The following is a 17906-nucleotide window of genomic DNA, read 5'->3' on the forward strand; positions in this document are numbered from 1 at the left end:
GTACACCTTTGCCTTCTCATGCAAATAACCTCTGAGACACACATTCCTCCCATCCGTCAGCAGCACTGAGTTCCTGCTGGCACATTCCTTACATCTACAATGAAAAACGCTCCAATATAGGGGTGGACTCTCATACCACACGTAAAGGCTCCTTCCTGCAAGCTGGAAAAAAGCATAAAAGAGAGGAAGTGATGTCATCAGTTGGCCTAATTATTCCCATTTTTGTTGGAGGAAAAGCAGAGGTTTGGCAATAGCCAGTGTAGACTCTGCTGTTTGTTTTGCCAGCAGAACTGGGGTTCTGTGCCAGTACCCCACAATGCCTAACCCGATGGCTCTGCTCCATGTTTTGATTTCTCTTGTCCTGCAGTAATGAAACCCTCCCTGCATTTCAAAGCTCAGGGCAGTATGGGACAGATGAGTGAGCTGCTTAGTTTAGAGAACAAAAAAAAAAAGAGCAGAGGCCAGGTGATTACAGACTGGAGAAGGATTCCAGCCTGTGTATTGAAGATCTGTAACTGTCTTGTATATATCAAGACCAAATTAACCATTGGATGTAACTTCTACTGTGAGGCCTACCTGCTAGAAGTGAGATTCCACCTCCTGCCCACAGAGCGTAATATTGAAAAAAGGAGGAGTGAAGCTTTCCACAAAGGAGCTGTCCCAATCCATCAAGAGATTTTGTGGGACCATTAGGTTTTGTTGACTAGCCAAGTGTGCATTAGGCTGGGTCTACGCTTGCTGCAAAAGATCGAACACTTAGGATTGATCTTCCAGAGTGCTGTTTTGTGCAAAAACAGCACGTTCCAAGGTCAAGTGAGACCCTGGAACTCCTTGGGAGCTGCACAGATGAAGAAATGCTGATTGGAGGAGCGTTCCCTTTGACTTTCTACAGTGGGAACATGGATGACTATCGATGGATGCAATTGGAGTACGTAAAATTGTGTAGCAACTATCAATATTCAAGGTAAGGGTAGACCCAGCCTCAGGAAGCTTCTGTTACAAATGACAAGGCAGAAAGCAGTCCCAGAACCAACTGATTTAATTTGTTTAACAGTGGGTGTTTCCCTTACCCTTTGAACAAGATTGGACTCACTTCCCAAGAGGCGGAGCCATAAAACTTTTTTACTTAAGTACCTTATTTTTTCTTCAAGAAGAGTTTGGACTGGCTCAGGAATCACAGAAGGTTAGTGCTGGTCTTTAGAAATATATAGGGAATTGAGCAAATTGTTTGAAAGTAGCTTTGGTGAATGGTTTAATGGATGAAACATGAATAGAATTTTCATGCTAATTTTCTGTATGATACTGCTTGGAGTAGTGCAGGAAAAAAGGGGAATCTGGGTGTCAGGAAAAAAACAATGATTTCAGAGAAGCTGAAGACATGGCATTTCTGAGGCAAAGTGACCACTGGGCATTTGTTGCCAGAGTTGCTAATGCCATTTCAGCTCCATTGTTGCCATGGCATTAGCTTCAATGGGAGAGAGATCATGGATTAGCTTCTGCCACCTTTTTGTCCACTAAATCAGGTAGACCTATTCTGAGCAGAGTGGGATGACAGTGCTAAAAAAACTGCTGATTGCCCATAGCTCTGTCTGTGCTCTTACTCACACTGTTGTCTCTGCCGGTGAAGCCTGAACCAGCATTTGCAATGATAGAAACAGAAATGTGGGTCTTCTAGTCCATTATTCACCTTGGCATGAGGCAGGATTAAGAATTTCTAGTCCATTCCTGGCAGATGTTTTTCTGCCTGTTTTTAAAACACGCCAAGGAGAGGGATTCCTGAGAATCCCCAAGTAACCTGCTCCACTGCTCAGTTAGGAAAAACTTTCTGGCTTTAATCTAAACCTCCTTTGCTGTAAATTAATTCAATTGTGTCTTCTGTGAGAGGACATTTTTCCGAAAAGTGTGAGCTAGCGTAGACAAATGGAGTACAAGCTGAGGGAGGGGAAGCAGAGAGAGAGAGCGAGAGAGAGCGAGAGAGCAAAGCAGCTATAACAAGAATGCAAGTTTGGAGGGAGAAAGTGTTTTCACTGGAGTCACCTTGCACAAGCTGGCTGATAGAGCAGAGGAGACAAGGAGACAATTGCAAATGATCATCTAAAAAAGAACAAAGCTTCTCCACTCCATAACAAATACAATAACATTTTCTTGAGGACACAGGAGGCAGCAGGGGATGGTGAAAAAGATCTTTTCACTGAATACAAAAGATTGAAAATACCACTTTGTTTCAGTAACAGAGAGGAAGCTGTGCTAGTCTATACACTATATCAAAACAAAAAGCAGTCAAGTAGCACTTTAAAGACTAGCAAAATAGTTTATTAGGTGAGCTTTCGTGGGACAGACCCACTTCTTCATACCACAGCCAGACCAGAACAGACTCAATATTTAAGGCACAGAGAACCAAAAACAAGTCTTCCTTGCTTACTGTTTTTGCTTCTCTGTGCCTTAAATATTGAGTCTGTTCTGGTCTGACTATGGTCTGAAGAAGTGGGTCTGTCCCACGAAAGCTCACCTAATAAACTATTTTGCTAGTCTTTAAAGTGCTACTTGACTGCTTTTAGTTTTCACTTTGTTTCAGATTTTCTTTCCTGCTACTGCAACAAAATGGCTGCTAGATAAAATGCATTTGAGGAGGGTCTCTTCTCCTTAATGTCCGAATTCCTTTATTTCTAATACAGAGCACAGTCTAGCTTAGCAAATAGCTGAAGATACCAAATCATACACACACACACCCCCCACAGTTTTCCGGATAGAATAAAGTATTTTGTGAGGAGAGTTTTTGGACTTCGTAGTTTACTTTAATCTGGTTATTCTCTGACACATGGCAATATGCCAAAGCATGCTGTTTATATAACATGCTCCAAGTATCCAAGGTGAAGGCAAAATTAACAGAGAAAATGCTGAAGGAACAACATTATATTTGTAGTATTTTAATTTCCTCCCTGATTCTACACATAATGAAAACTCAGGGTCGGCTCCTGGGTCAGCTCCTCAGTTGGTATAAAATGTTTTCATACCATGGACTTCACTAGCTGAGGATCAGTCTCATTGTTCTGATTTTTGAATACTAACAGAGAGGAAGCCTTGCTAGGCTATGCACTATCAAAACAAAAAGCAGTCAAGTGGCACTTTAAAGACTAGCAAAATAGTTTATTAGGTGAGCTTTTGTGGGACAGACCCACTTCTTCAGACCATAGCCAGACCAGATGGTCTGAAGAAGTGGGTCTGTCCCACGAAAGCTCACCTAATAAACTATTTTGCTAGTCTTTAAAGTCCTACTTGACTGCTTTTTGTTCTGATTTTTGTTACATGTAAGACAATGGTACAGAAATATATCCTGAAAGAGCAACTCCATGGCTAAACACTGTGCTCAAAATAGCAGCGCTATTTCAACTGTGGTATTCCAGTGTCGGTGCCCCTCATTGTACAAGAGGTAGCAGAAACTTTAAAATAACCCCTTATTTAGAACTTTGAGTTAAATAAGTTAATTCAAAATAAACTACGCCATTTGCACAACGCAAGTTACGTAAGTATTTTTGAGTTAGGGGTAGAGTGTCGAGTTTTTCACTTCATAATTATTAAAAGAAAAGTGTTACCAATAGAAGTTATGAAAAATATTACAATAGCTTAATGACCACTAGAAATGAGTAATTAACTCTACTACTGTGCACTAGCGTGCTGTTACATGCATGCTCTGTTTTTAAATGGCACTGATAGGGAGATAATATGGTCCAGTGGTTGGGCACCGGGGGTATGTTTACACAGCAAAGTTATTCTGCAATAGCTTATTCTGGAGTTATTATTCCAAAATAAATCATTCCCGAACAGCACATCTACATTACAGGGAAGCCACGGAATAGGCAAACCTTATTCCAAAACAGTGTGTCTACATACAGTAGAACCTATTTCAAAACAGAGCCATTGGACGCACCCTGGTCTATTTCGAGATAGGCTCTATTCCCTGTCTACACAGACCCTATTTAGAAATAAGCGCTATTCTTTGTACAATGAGGTTGGTCTATTTTGAAAAAAGGTACCTACTATTTCCATATTATTTTGAAATAGCAATTGCGTTGTGTAGCTGCTAGCAAAGTTATTTGAAAATAGCAGCTCTTATTTAAAAAAAAAACATTGCTGTGTAGATATACCCTGAGTCACTAATTAGGAGTTATTTTTTTAGATAAGTTCATGAAGGATAGGTCCAGTAGTGATTGTTCGCCAAGATGGTCAGCGATGCAGCCTCATTCACTGTGGCCACATCTACATCTTTTTTGCTGGTGGATATTATAGTTTGCAGTAAGCACATGGAGGTGACTTCCCAGAGTCTAGCATTGCAACAGCTTCTAGTGCCATTGAGGAACTTATGTGGGTTACTTTTGAGTCCACACCCCTGGGACAGATATTTCATGTTTCATTTCTTAATCTAAACTTCATAGCCAGACCATTGATGGGGGCTGAGGTGGGGAAGGACAGGGCAAAAGGGCTTTTAGCAGAACTCTTCACAGCTGTTAGGGAAGGAATAAAACTGCATCCAGTGCTCTCTGTGGAGTCATTATCCACGTCCGATTTGGGGTGGGACAAAATCTTACAAGACTAGCTATGGTCCTGATATTGGCCCCAAGTGGCAAAGATCAAACAAAAAGCAGCTGATCTCATGGCAGTTTAGTCTATTTAAGTGAGTTTCTTTCCATGAGACAACAAGAGCAGCACTAGGCCAGGGAGTCAGCCAGGTTTCCTTTTGGGTGCGTGGAGGGGACAACCAACACAGGGAAAGAGAGAAGGGAAGAGAGAAAAGAAGGAAGGGATCCTTAACCTAACAAGGTACAGCTTTCATCCCAGCATGTACGCTAATGCAGCCCCCTCTCCACAATATTACCTGTGCTTCTTGCATTTAGCTACAAATTCCTCCCATAAGTGAATGCTTTTCTGAACCTTTTGCTCCAGCAGTGAGAGAAAAATTCCAGAGTTCTGAGAAAACATACAGCTCCCATCTGGTCTTTGACGGTTTGGTTGGTTGATTTTATAGCAATCATCCAGCATTATTATTATTGTACATCATTTGTATAATTGTAGCAAGTCTTCTAAACACTACAAAGATAGAAATGCAGATATATTAAACAGAGTGAGTGGGGTGACCTGGGAACGCAGTGTTGACTTCCTGAGTCACAGTCAAGGAGCTCTCTCACTTTCATGCTTTGAAATGTTTTCCTTTATTTTAGATAACAGGAAGTCAGATACTTGGGAGCATGGCTGAGAAACCCAAACTGTACTATTTTGATGGACGAGGCCGAATGGAAACGATACGATGGCTGTTGGCAGCAGCTGGAGTCGAGGTCCATTTCTTTTTGATTAAGAAACCAGCTTGGCAATGCATAATTTGGTAGAAATGACCATTTTATACAGTACTGTAGACGTCACCAACTGAAAGGAATTGCATCAGAACTCACTGCACATGAATAGACAGCCAGTGTGTAAAAATTACGACAGTGTGTGATCACATCTCCCTTTAGTGGCTTTCCCTAGTAACCATGAGTCATACTTGCCATTAATGGAATTGCCCCAGTCAGGCCAAGCAGTTGAGACTTGGGCTCTATCCTCACTGATGACCATTGTGGTCAGCATTTTATACATCCACCCTCTGTTCCCAGCCCACAAAGGAAGCAAGTCTTTCACAGGCTTACCTGTAGAGCCTGGCTCTTTATCTCAGGCCATAAAGACTCATGCTTCCAACTCTAGAAGTCACCGTTTTGGTGCCTGATAGTGGCTGAGATGCTGATCTGTCAAAGTGGGATGGGGGCCTCTATGTCCTACCCAATACAAATATCAATATTAATACTAGTGAGTATCCTGTGAAACTAATAGTTTTCAGTGTTAACTCTGGAAGCCATGCCAGATGGGTACATGGCTACTCTGACATGTCATTTTGGCGGTGTCTGCTACTGTACAAGCCTTTCTCTTCTCTCCCCACCCCAATGTTATGACATAAAATCATAGAATAGTCCAAGAGCTACTCTGTGCACTTTCCCTCCTCTACCATGCCTGGCTTTGCTTTCACCCCACTACAGGGAGCTAGACAACCCAGTCATTACCTGCTCTGAGTGCAAGAACATTGTGGCTTCCTGTTGCACAGATGAAAAGTTTATTTTCCTCTCTGGTTACCCTGAGCACCTGGGCAGGGCTAGACACAATCTAAGAAAGGCTGTTACGTAGAAGGCGTTTGAATTAAGCATAACGGGGTCAAGGACGAACATGATGGAGACACAATTTTATCTAGCTACAGACTATTTCAAAGTCTTTGGCTGCTAGCTAAGTGATAAAAATCCTAAAAGCAAACAATCTATTAATCATTATTTTCTCAGGTGGTCCCTAACCAAACACATGCGGTAAAAGTAAGACCCTTTTCTCATTTTTTATCCATTTGTTTTCCAGTTTGAAGAACAATTCTGTGAAACGAGAGAAGACCTTTTAAAATTACGGGAGGGTGAGCTTCTTCAATTAATTCTTGATTAGAACTGTTTTTGTGTCCTAATGTGGACTTTCTGAAAATGTAACAGTCTTTTTGAAAGAAAATCTGGACTGGTTCACAAATATGATTAGTCATGATTCCACATTACAGTAAGACCATTCAGTTTCACACAAATATTGCACTCTGATCTCCATTCTGTTATACCAGTTTTATCATAGTAACATATGTTACTGTATAGATTGGTTGCTACAGTGTTTTAAGTTTATCATATTAAAGATGTAAGCAAATTATTATTTTGGAAAGTTCATATGAAGCATGATGATAATTCTCTTATTGGCCAAATCCTTCTCTCTTTCTCTATTAACCTCTGTAGGATCTTTAGTTGAGTAAACTACACAATGCACAATTTATATCTTTCTTTGAATCCCTATTAAATTTGCAGTAATTCTAAGACCCTTACTATTATAAACCAAGCTATCATATGTTTAATTTTTCCCACAAGAAACAGCATTCATGTATTAGCATAAACGTTTTTCAAGTCACAGTACAACAAAAAAGAAACTTAAACTTAAAAAGAAAATAGCAAATTTAGAGGTTTTCTCAAATGCATTGCAATTATAAGTCCCCTTTCCTCCCTGGGTTACTCTGGAGCCAGAAATTCTCACCTGTGTGCCTTGGCGCTGAATGTTGTTGATGTTAAAGGAGATCCTGAATATCCCAGTGGTTATGTTGGACACATGGGAAGCCTCTATCCACCCCTCTGCTCCAGTATCTTAACTCTATAGAAGTTCACAACTGATGGTACCTTCACCTGGTTGGCCCCTGTATGCACTCAGTGGTGTGCCTGGGAAATCTCCAGGAATAAGTCCATTCAAATAGTCATCTGAAGCAAGGCTCTAACTCATGAATAGCAATTCCAAATAATATGCCTCCAGTATACTTAAATTAGAATGAACACACCTGTACTTAAAAATTAAAGAAAAAGGGATTAACAAACTAAGTATCTCTCCTAATTTAAACCCACAGTGTGAAGTTGAGTAAAATCAATTAACAAATAAAGTGCCCAGTAAAACCTGAAGCCCCGCTGGCATTTACACTGCCACCATTTACCCCACCCCACAGTGTACATTCCCCTGGATTTCTGAGTACCAGACCCTTGTGTGGGCGCACTTGAAGAGCTGCCGCTGGATTGGAGACAGCGCTATGCAGGTTCCGGGTGTCTGCAGAGCCAAGGCAGCAAGCTGCACAACCCCTCTGAAACTGCGGCTGGCCTCACTGAATGCAGTCACTCTGGGTCCTAGTTTACTGGGCAGGTCGCTCTGCCTCTCCTCAGGCTCAGAATCAGTCTCTCTCAGCTGTGCTCCTTCCCTTGAAAGCACTTTCCCGAACAACATTCATAGTTCCTTCCCTGTAGACCCTTCTAAGGCAGTTCTAGACACAGCAAGAGTCTCTCTCCCTTTAGGGAAAACCACCACCAGCTTCTGAAACTCCCTGCTTGATCAAAGCAACCACAGGTTCTCAGCAGTAGCTTCCAGTAGCAATTCCTGATCTGGAGAAAGCTCCACACCAGCAATCTGGCTTTGGCTTCTCCCTTCAAAATAGATCCTACCACAGGCTCTCTCTGCACTGCCTGGAAGAGAAACAGCCCCACCTTTCCCAAGGCATCATGAGAATTGTAGTCTCTATGGCTAGATGGCAGCACAGGAACTTCCCTATAAAGGTTGGGGTTCGTATAGCAAAAGGGGGCCTACACAATGATAATACAGGTTGAACCTCTCTCATCTGGCACCCTCAGGACCCAATTGGTGCTGAACAAGAGAATTTGCTGAACTCTCAGAAGTCAGTACTTTCTAGCACATTACCAACGCTTCCACTGCTTACTGGGCTCTTAGAAGACATCTAAGAGGACATTACAGCTAAATAACAGCACAGAACACTGAGAGCCAGCAAGGGTGGCTAGAGACAAACTTTATGGGACCAAGGGAAACTTGGCCGCACCCTTCATAAGTGGTCATCCAGCTAACTAAAATCATGCCAGATTACGGATGTTGCCAGATGAGAGAGTTCTGGACTGGAGATGTTCAACCTGTAGCTTGGGTGAAATGCTGTAACTGATATGAGTCATACTTCTCACCTTTCTTTTAAAAGATGGGGACCTGCTGTTTCAACAAGTGCCCATGGTGAAAATTGATGGGATGAAGATGGTGCAGACCAGAGCTATTCTCAACTACATAGCAGGGAAATACAACCTCTATGGAAAGGACTTGAATGAGAGAGCACTGTACTGTAACAGCATTGCCTTCTTCTGATCGCGATAAAATTAATAAATTTATGTGCCATACAAAATGGGGAGGGGGGGAATATCCTGATTCCTGATCAGTTATATGATGAGGCAGCACATTTCTGTTGGTTTCCAACCAGAGTCAACAATACTAAAGTCTGGAACAAAGTTAAACAACTAGATTAGGTTAGAGATATACAAAAAAGGACATGGGAGTGCATCTTGAGTAGCTCATCAGAAGTCATTGCCATTTTCAAAGCTCAGCCATCTGATGACACATGTGCTGTAGCTGCAGAGGTCAGTGTTTCCCCTAATATGACAATTCACTGACAGGAAGACTGCTGGTTTATACAACCCCATTACTTGTCTGCCATGGGTGCAAGAAGCACACAGGTCTTGCAAGCTAAGAGCCCAACTAACCCCTGCCCTTTGTGCCCATGAACTGCATATTTAGGGGAAGGATGCCTGTGCACACAGCGAACTCTCCCTATATGTCCTCAAACTGCTCAGGTTAATTGGCAAGGGAAAATAAATTGTATTATTGTGGGATGTGATTATCTAGCGCAGGGGTCAGCAACCTTTTGGAGGCGGGGTGCCAGAATTTGACTTTTTGAGCTCTGTTTGCCGACCGAGTGCCGGTGATACTATTTAAAGTCACTGATAGTTGTACTTTCAACAGCTTCATGAAAAAATTAACCAAGATGCAGAGCTTTACCATTTCAGTGGTGGTTGGCAGCATAAGCTGGTCTCTGTTAATCCACAGGCAGCATGGCTTTGAGTAGGCTCCAGGCTCCATGGGGGAGGAGGAGCAAGGCTGAGCTCCTTCCTCATATGCCGATGAAAATTGGCTTGCTGACCCCTGAGCTAGTGGCTATGGCTATGGCCATGCACGCAAATATCACTTTACTGATAAAGTGATGTTCCAACTTAATTCCATGGGCAGTCACAATTTTTGTGGCTGTCAAAAGGCATTTAGCTGCCCCGAGCCATTACTGATGTTTCATTCGAGTTTCAGTGTAGCACCCAATGTCTACTTAGAGTCCTCTTTTCCTGGAGGCCTAAATCAATATCCAAGCCCAAAATAAAGTACAATGTTCATAGGGGTAGGTGGTAGGTCTCCCTGGGCAGTCACCATTTTCAGGGCTGTCAAGCATCATGATTTTCGGGTGCTGGCGGTAGGTGGGGATCTTTTAGCCATGCGGAGCCGTAACTGTGAATGATTCATTTCAGTTTCAGTGTAGTACCCATGTCTACTTAACATGGCAGGGGAAAGAGGGGAATGAAATGTGGGAAGATGTTGTTATAGACACACATCTACTTGTGGCTCCAGAATGCAAAGGGGTCAGGGAACTGTGGGAAAGGTTCCCACAATACTCTGCTGCAGCATTCAATTTGAGCTCGATTTAAGCTACTTGTGTGTGGCAGCAGTAAGTCAATTTTGTGGACAGCATGTGGGAGGTTGAAAATCCATTTAAATCCAATAGATAAAACCCGGCATTCAGAAGTCGATATTAATAAAAATTGATTTCATCTTGTAGTTTAGATACAGCTTGTGTTTCATTAATATTAGGTCTTGCCCTTTCACTGATTTCATATGGATGCCTAAATAGAAATTTGGGTGATTCAGATAGCTATATTTAGCTTTCAGAACATAAGTATGAAAATATTGGCCCTACATTTAATGCAAATGACTCCAACTATCTCTGAAAAAGGGCGTGATGTCATAGATCTATTTTTTTTTCTAACTGAGCAAATACAAATTGGTCAGCGGTAAGCCTTCTGGCACTTCCCCTCCTAACCCTGGAGTTATTTTGCTGCTGGACTCTGTATGAATACTGACACACTTTGCCTTTCAGGATTGATATGTATGTGGAAGCAACAATGGATCTGAATGAAATTATCATGCACTCTCCTCTCCAGCCACCAGAGACCAAGGCAAAATATCTTGCCTCTGTCATTGAGAAGGCCACAACCAGATACTTCCCAGTATATGAAAAGGTACGTGGCGGTACCTGTTGGACCATTGGTCACTTGGTAATAAGTCTTGGATGCATTCTAGTATATTAAATGGAGGGTTTACTGTACTAGCGAGAGCTGGGAAACTGCACAGGGCTGCTGCGCCCTCAGCTTCCCGGGTCTCCCGAGCTTCAGGGGCCTAGGAACCTGACAGCACTACTGCACCAGGCTCTTGGATCAGAATGCAGGGTGAGGGAACTGTGGGATAGGTTCCCATAATCCACTGCTGCAAGAGTTGATGTTTAGTGATGCAGTGTGGAAGCAATATGTCATATTTGTTGGGAGCCTGTGGGAAGTGAGGATACTCAAAATCAAATTTAAAAAAGAAGCATTGTAAAATCGATTTCAATAAATTCAGATTTAACTCATAGTGCAGAAATAGCCCCAGCGTAGGGAGCTAAGCACTGATTGGGCTTTAGGAACAGACCTGGCACTGGCTCACTATGTAAAGCTTCTAGTACTAAACTCACCTCTAACTGGAAGGAAGGAGGGACGGTGTGCACTGTGCAGGATTAGCTGAAGGGGTTCAAGGTATTCTGCTAGTCACTGAACTGAGAAAGTCATAGTGCCTTGGGCTGTTCTAAGTTTCTTGTGAACTGCATATAGCTATGAAATAACAATTGTTACTCTGTTGTGCAGCTACTTGTTACATGGAGCATGTGGAGGATCCATCATGTGTGCCTTATCTATCCATACCATTGATAGTGTTCAGAAACTGCATTATATAAACCTTGTAAGACCAATTTTCAGTTGCCCACCTGCACACACCTATAGCACTGTACTCAGTACAGTATTATTCATAATAATAACTATTAAAATAATATGTCTTCCTAACTGATTGGGTGTATGGGGAATTTTTTTAGGATTACGCTTGGTCTGCACTGTCAGTAAAACTGTGAGCTGGAATTGCTTCAGGTCCCTTACTCATTTCAAATGGTTTCTGAGCCTGGTAACTCTAGTACTGAGGTGGAGAATATGGAAAAGACAGTAAATCCCTAAGCCTAATCCATTTCCGCTGCATTCATGGGAGCTACAGATTTTTAAAACTCTTACTGCCAAAGAGACCAAACCTTCCTGGTACATCCAAAGCTGCATTATTTCCAATAAGGCCTAATGCAGGGATGAAATTGAGTTTTCAAACAATCCTGTGTTTTTATATTACTTCCTTTTAAGGATAACTGTTACACAGACCTAAATATGCTTTTTAAATGTCACATTTGGCTTAGTTTTATATCCATAAATTCATTGTCTCCATAAATTCATTTTAGGCTTTGAAGGACCATGGACAGGAGTTTCTTGTTGGCAACCGATTCAGCAGGGCAGATGTACAGCTGCTTGAAACCATTCTAATGGCAGAAGAGTGCAAGGCTGATATACTCTCCAAGTTCCCTGTCTTACAGGTAAAAGAATTAATAGCACTAACAGGCAATGAAATGTGTAGGGACAGATCCTCCTTGAAGTCATTTCAGATAACTGATCATCTGGCTGTTACAGATGTACAAGACTCTCAACTATTACTAAGTATCAGAGGGGTAGCCGTGTTAGTCTGGATCTGTAACAGCAACGAAGGGTCCTGCGGCACCTTATAGACTAACAGAAAAGTTTTGAGCATGAGCTTTCGTGCGCACAGACTCACTTCATCAGATGCTGGTCTTGGAAATCTGCAGGGCTAAGTATAAATAAGCCAGAGCAAGGGAGGGGATAACAAGGTTAGCTCAAGAAATCATATTATGTAGTATAAGAATACAAGGACAGATTAAACCCTGAAGCCAATGGTGGTGGGCTGAATTCGGCTGGATGATTTAAACAGCAATGAGGTAAAGATACAGAGTGCATGATTTTGCCTTCCATTATACTACTTGTGAAAGGGTGCTGCCCTTTAAGATGCCGTCTGATGTACTGGGACACCACTGAGCCTGCTTGTTCTGCCTTGCTGAATCAGGTTGTTCAGGCTCCTCTAGTGCACATTTTGGCAGGGCCAAACGCAACTGCAGAACAACACAGACACTGAGATGTCAGCTCTGAGAAAGCTCATCTTAAGGGACTTGCCTCAACACTCAGGTACTCACTTCCCTTGGAGTGCAGACTCAAAGTATGTTATGAATCCCCGCCCTCCCTCAGTGTGGAGGAAAGTATACACAGCCTCTTACCCCCTTGTTATGAATTGCACAAACCGGGTTATGTTATAAACAAGAAAAAAGTCTATTAAGTACAAATGGTGAATTTTAAGTGAATATAAGGGACAGCAAACAGAACAAAGCAGATTACAAAACAGATGACATAAATTAGCTTTATCCACTAATGAAATCAGCTACCCTAAATGTTGTCATAGAGATACACACCCCCTAGAACTGGAAGGGAGTTCATCTAGTCCAGTCCCCTGCCCTCTCGGGAGGCCAGGCACCCTCCCTGACCTCTATTTGTCCCAATCCCTAAATAGTCTTGTCAAGGATTGGGCTCACAACCCTGGGTTTAGGAGATCACGGTTCAAACCACTAAGCTATCCCTTCCTGCTCTTAGAGTCAGAACAGAACAGATAGCTAGAAATAGTTTAATTCTCTTTTGACGAAACCCAACAGTCTTCAGAGATGACCTGGGACACCTGAAGGGGATAGATCATTCAGGCCCTCTGGCCTACAAATTACTGAGTGCTTCCTGGTATCTTCAATCCTCCAGCACCAACATTGTGCTAACATGGTGCTCAGGAGCAGCTCAAATTAAAGGTTCCTAATATTTCCACTGCACTTCCTTCCACAGCTTTCCTTTGCCAGCACCAAAAGATGCTTCCTCCACCCTCTCAAGCAAAGTTGCAATATTTGGATTGCAAACACAGCAAGGGTTGGTCTAAATCCCAACAAACATATTTATTGAATTAGATTTTAGAATGTGTTAAAACATTTACACAGGGTTTGTAAAACTTTGGATTTTTAAAGAAAACATTGGCTACGTCTACACTAGCACACTACTTCGAAGTAGCCTATTTTGAAGAAAGAACATCGAAATAGGCTACTTTGACACGTATCATCTACACGTCCTCTAGGGCTGGTGCCGTCGACATTCAATGTCAAAGTAGCAACAGGGAACGTCGAAAGGAGCTGCCCCAGAAGGAAATGAGGAGCGTCCATACACACAAGCACTCTCCATCGAAATAAGGGGCCAGCGAACCCTGTAAACGGGGTCACAGGCTGGACTACCCCTTCTGGGGCAAGAGCAAGCCACTCCCTTAAAGGGCCCCTCCCAGACACACTCAGCCTGCACAGCATGAGGTCCACAGAGCCGACAACTGTTTGTAGACCCCATGCACACAGCATGGACCCCCAGCTGCAGCAGCAGCAGCAGCCAGAATCCCTGGGCTAAGGGCTGCTGCAGGCAGCGACCATAGAGCCCTGGAGGGGCTGGACAGAGCATCTCTCAACCCCACAGCTGATGGCTGCCATGGAGCACCCCGCTATTTCGATGTAGCGGGATGCGGATCATCTACACACACCCTACTTTGACGTTCAACGTCGAAGTAGGGCGCTATTTCCATCTTTGGATAGGAATAGTGATTTCGACATCTCACCGCCTAACATCGATTTCAATGTTGAAATAGCGCACAGCGCGTGTAGACGCAATGCATGCTATTTTGACGTTGCGCCAGCTACTTCGAAGTAGCTGGCTAGTGTAGGCACACCCATCATGTCAAACCAACTTGATAGCTTTCTTTTGATAGGGTAACTAGCCTTGTGGATTAGGGGAAAACAGTAGACATGGTATACCTAGAGCTGAGTAAAGCATTTGATACCTAAGCATGACCTTATCAGCAAACTAGGGAAATACAATGTAGATGGGACCTCTCAAGATCCATTCTAGTTCTAATAGTCTATGTTTCTATGATTTTATCTGGGGCCACTGCAGCTGGCTGGGAAATCTTTGCAAAACCTTTTAAAAATTATGTTTTCATTTTGTTATGATTTTTTTAAAAAAAAGGAAATAAGTTCAATGAGAAGTTTCTCTACAAATTTGGTTTTGGTTTCCATCATTCAAAGTTCCACCTACCTTTTAAAAAAAGCTGTGCTAGAAAATGGTAGAGAATTTTTTTGTTTACACTGGGGTAGGAGAGAAGAGAGAATTTTTTGTCTATCCTTTCTACAAAATGTGGGGGAAAGTTACAATAAAAAAGCTAAAGTGGAGTTTTCTCCAAATGTAATTGACCAGTGTCCCAGCAGGGCCATAGTGATATTGCTTAATCAAGGTAAGCAGCAAAGAAGGGAGCAGGCAACCCCTCAAATGGGTGTTTTTTCTAATATTTGTGTAACCCTGATGGCCCCTGGTTGTTGGCAGGCAGTATTGTACCTTGAGTCTCTGGAGCTTAGGGCATGATCACCTAGTGCAGTGGAGGGCCACATGTGGCCCATGAAGATTGCCAGAATCCACTGGTTTCCCTCCAGGCCATTTTTGCCTACAGGTATTACTAAAGTGACACACATGCAAATCAAAGGCATGGATCCCAGGGATAATCCGGCTGCTGCTTCCCACAGTTCCATTGGCCCGGAATAGCAAACCGCAGGCACTGGGAGTTACACAATGTGTAGCAGGGAGGGGTGCCTGAGGACAGTCAACATCAGCAGAAATGTCTCACAACATACCAGTGGATTACCTTGATGGGCCGTGTGCAGCCTCCGGGCTGCAGGTTAGTCACTATTGCTCTAGTTTATCTTATATGGAGTGGCCCTAATTACTATTCACATACTTTTCTAATATATCTCTAGAGAATGAATTTGGGTTATGTGGCCTGCTAGTTAACCCCTTCTGGCTCAGTGTCTGGTGAAATATTTCCAGGACAATTATAGTTGCTGTCAAAAACCTAATTTTTCAGTGAAAAGGTTCTTGAGAAAATTTTAACCAGCTCTTAAGTCATGGTCCTACAAGGAGTGCCTGGTAGACAGTGCTGAATCTGCTCAGAGCCTCCTTGTAGTTAATGGGACTTCGCTGCACAGCTCATTTACAGTTCACTTCAGCATCAGGCCACAGGGTCCTCTTTAAAAACATGCTCAACATATATGCAAGTATCTTTTGCGCTGCAATTTCTTTGCTGTTGAATGTGCCATTTCTCATTTCAGGACTTTAAAGCAAGGAAGGATTAGCAACATCCCCACCATTAAGAAATTCTTGCAGCCTGGCAGCCAGAGGAAACTACCACTGGATCCAAAATTAATTCCAAAAGTGTTAAGCATTTTCAACATTGGCAATGAATAATGACTTTAAACCATGGCAGCTGTTTTACTGTAGCTGTGCATTAACTGATAAAACTGCAAGGTGCAATTAATTCTAAGTGTGAAAATAACAGTGAAAAAATCAGTATGCAATAATTTCCACACTAAATCCAAATAATTGCACAAACACGTGAAATGCTTCACTGAATTATAGGCTGCACAGAGCCAAAGAGGTGACATTAACTGCTAGCTTTAAGAGAATAAAATGAAATAAAAGATTTAATTACTCTTGTTGGCTGAGTGCAATTAATTTAATGACTGCTAAGCAGGCCCACCAATGGGGGGAGGCAAAGGGAGCAGTTGCCGCAGGGCCCATCAGTTCAAAGGGGCCCGGAGCTCCAGCTGCTGCTGCTGCCAAAGTAAAAGCAGCTGGAGTTCTGAGCTCCTTTGAAAAACCATGGCAGTGCTGTGTCACTGCTCTGCATGTGGCTCTGAAGAAGCGTGAGGAGCATGTGGCTCTGAGGGAGTGCTACTGCCTCTATAACTTCGGGGGGGGGGAGCTGGGCCCCCATCCTACCTTACCTCTGGGCCCACTGTGGCTGTTGACCCCGCTGCAGCTACATTTTAAATATACAGATCTGGCCTCCCTAAGTTGTTTCTTTCTGGTAGCCTCTCTTGTTCTCATCAGCCACTGAAGTAGCACCATGCAATTGGAAAAGTCCTGGAACACATTAGGCAGAGCACATTGTAATTCCAGAAAAAAAAAACAGAACAGCAGACCATGGCACAATGGGCATGAGGCATTTGGATACAGAATCAACATTTCTCATACTGGGTATTCAAGTGTATCCATGGCTGGGGCCATGGCTCTGGCCAGTCGTTGTTTCTACCTACCTTTCCCTCTGAAGTTACTGCTTTATTGATGCTGTCTTTTTAAAGTTAGCCTCGTTTAGCGCAGGTTCTGCTGCGGCAACACTCACATACACGCACATTTTAAGCAGCTAATGCACTTTTATTGTTGTAAGATCTGCAGTTCTAACCCTAAGTTTCTGTTTGAGAAAAGAGATGTCAAATGCAAGGGGATTTGCCCTGAGGGGAGTTGCTCTTCTGCTAATTTACACTGACGTTCGTGGCTCCCTCTCTTGCTGCTGACTGTACTGCACATGCTGTCCACCCGGCTCCTGATAGATTTTACCTTCAGCTGTGTTGACTTGGGAAAAGGACGGCTCAGCAGGGGGAGTGAATATATGGGATAATTAGCTTTTCTGAAAAAAAAAAGAAAGCAGAACACCAACTTAAAATACAGGACTGTCCCAGTGAAAATGGGAAAGATGGTCACTTTACAGGGGACTGTGTTCAGGCAGGGTATGTGAGGAAGATGGTGGAGATGAGTGTGTGTGTGTGTGTGTGTCAGGCTGAGTGGGGTTTGGGTGAGGGTTTCCTTGGGCTGAGCAGGGGGTGGGGGGATCTTTGGGCCTAGCGTGGGTGGGGTTGAAGGCTGGGCAGTGGGGTGCTGGGGCCAAACAGGAGATGAGCCTGTCCCAGGGACTGCAGCTCCCAACCCTTACTCCTGAACCCCTGACATCCCCAGCACCCTACTCTTGGATTTCCACCCCCACATATTGCAACCTCCTTCCCTGAGCCCACTCATGCACTCAACCCTGATTCCTGCACCTCCAGCACCTTGAACTAATTCTGCATCCTTACGCATTCCAATCCTCATATACCCCAACCCTGACTCCTACACCCCCACATCCCCAGCCCACTGCCCGGAGCATCCCACACTTCACCCCATAATTTGTACAGTGTCTCTAATAGATTCATAGATGTGTTTAGCATCGTAAAGCTGAGCTAGGTGTGGGTAATATGTATTTTGATGCAGTCACGAGCTTGAGTTGTTTTTGGGATGACAGTACAGGTACTCCAGAATACTGTTCATTTCCTTTTTTTC

General features: G+C 43.1%; 1 protein-coding gene across 2 annotated transcripts; it reads left to right on the forward strand.

Moving 5' to 3' along the window:
• The first annotated feature begins 1057 nt into the window (after positions 1 to 1057).
• Positions 1058 to 16243, forward strand: LOC142011525 (glutathione S-transferase-like). Of its 2 annotated transcripts, none has more exons than XM_074991176.1 (7): positions 1058 to 1183; positions 5217 to 5330; positions 6427 to 6478; positions 8612 to 8744; positions 10601 to 10742; positions 12029 to 12160; positions 15873 to 16243. In XM_074991176.1, exons 2-7 carry the CDS (start codon positions 5244 to 5246, stop codon positions 15996 to 15998), a joined length of 672 nt encoding a protein of 223 aa, XP_074847277.1. In that variant the 5' UTR covers positions 1058 to 1183; positions 5217 to 5243; the 3' UTR covers positions 15999 to 16243. The 2 variants fall into 2 exon arrangements, with proteins under 2 accessions (XP_074847277.1, XP_074847276.1); XM_074991175.1 differs by having other exon boundaries at positions 1144 to 1183; positions 15863 to 16243.
• Positions 16244 to 17906: the final 1663 nt, after the last annotated feature.

This window comes from Carettochelys insculpta, chromosome 3 (genome assembly GCF_033958435.1).
Source record: "Carettochelys insculpta isolate YL-2023 chromosome 3, ASM3395843v1, whole genome shotgun sequence".
NCBI classification, from domain to species: Eukaryota; Metazoa; Chordata; order Testudines; family Carettochelyidae; genus Carettochelys; species Carettochelys insculpta.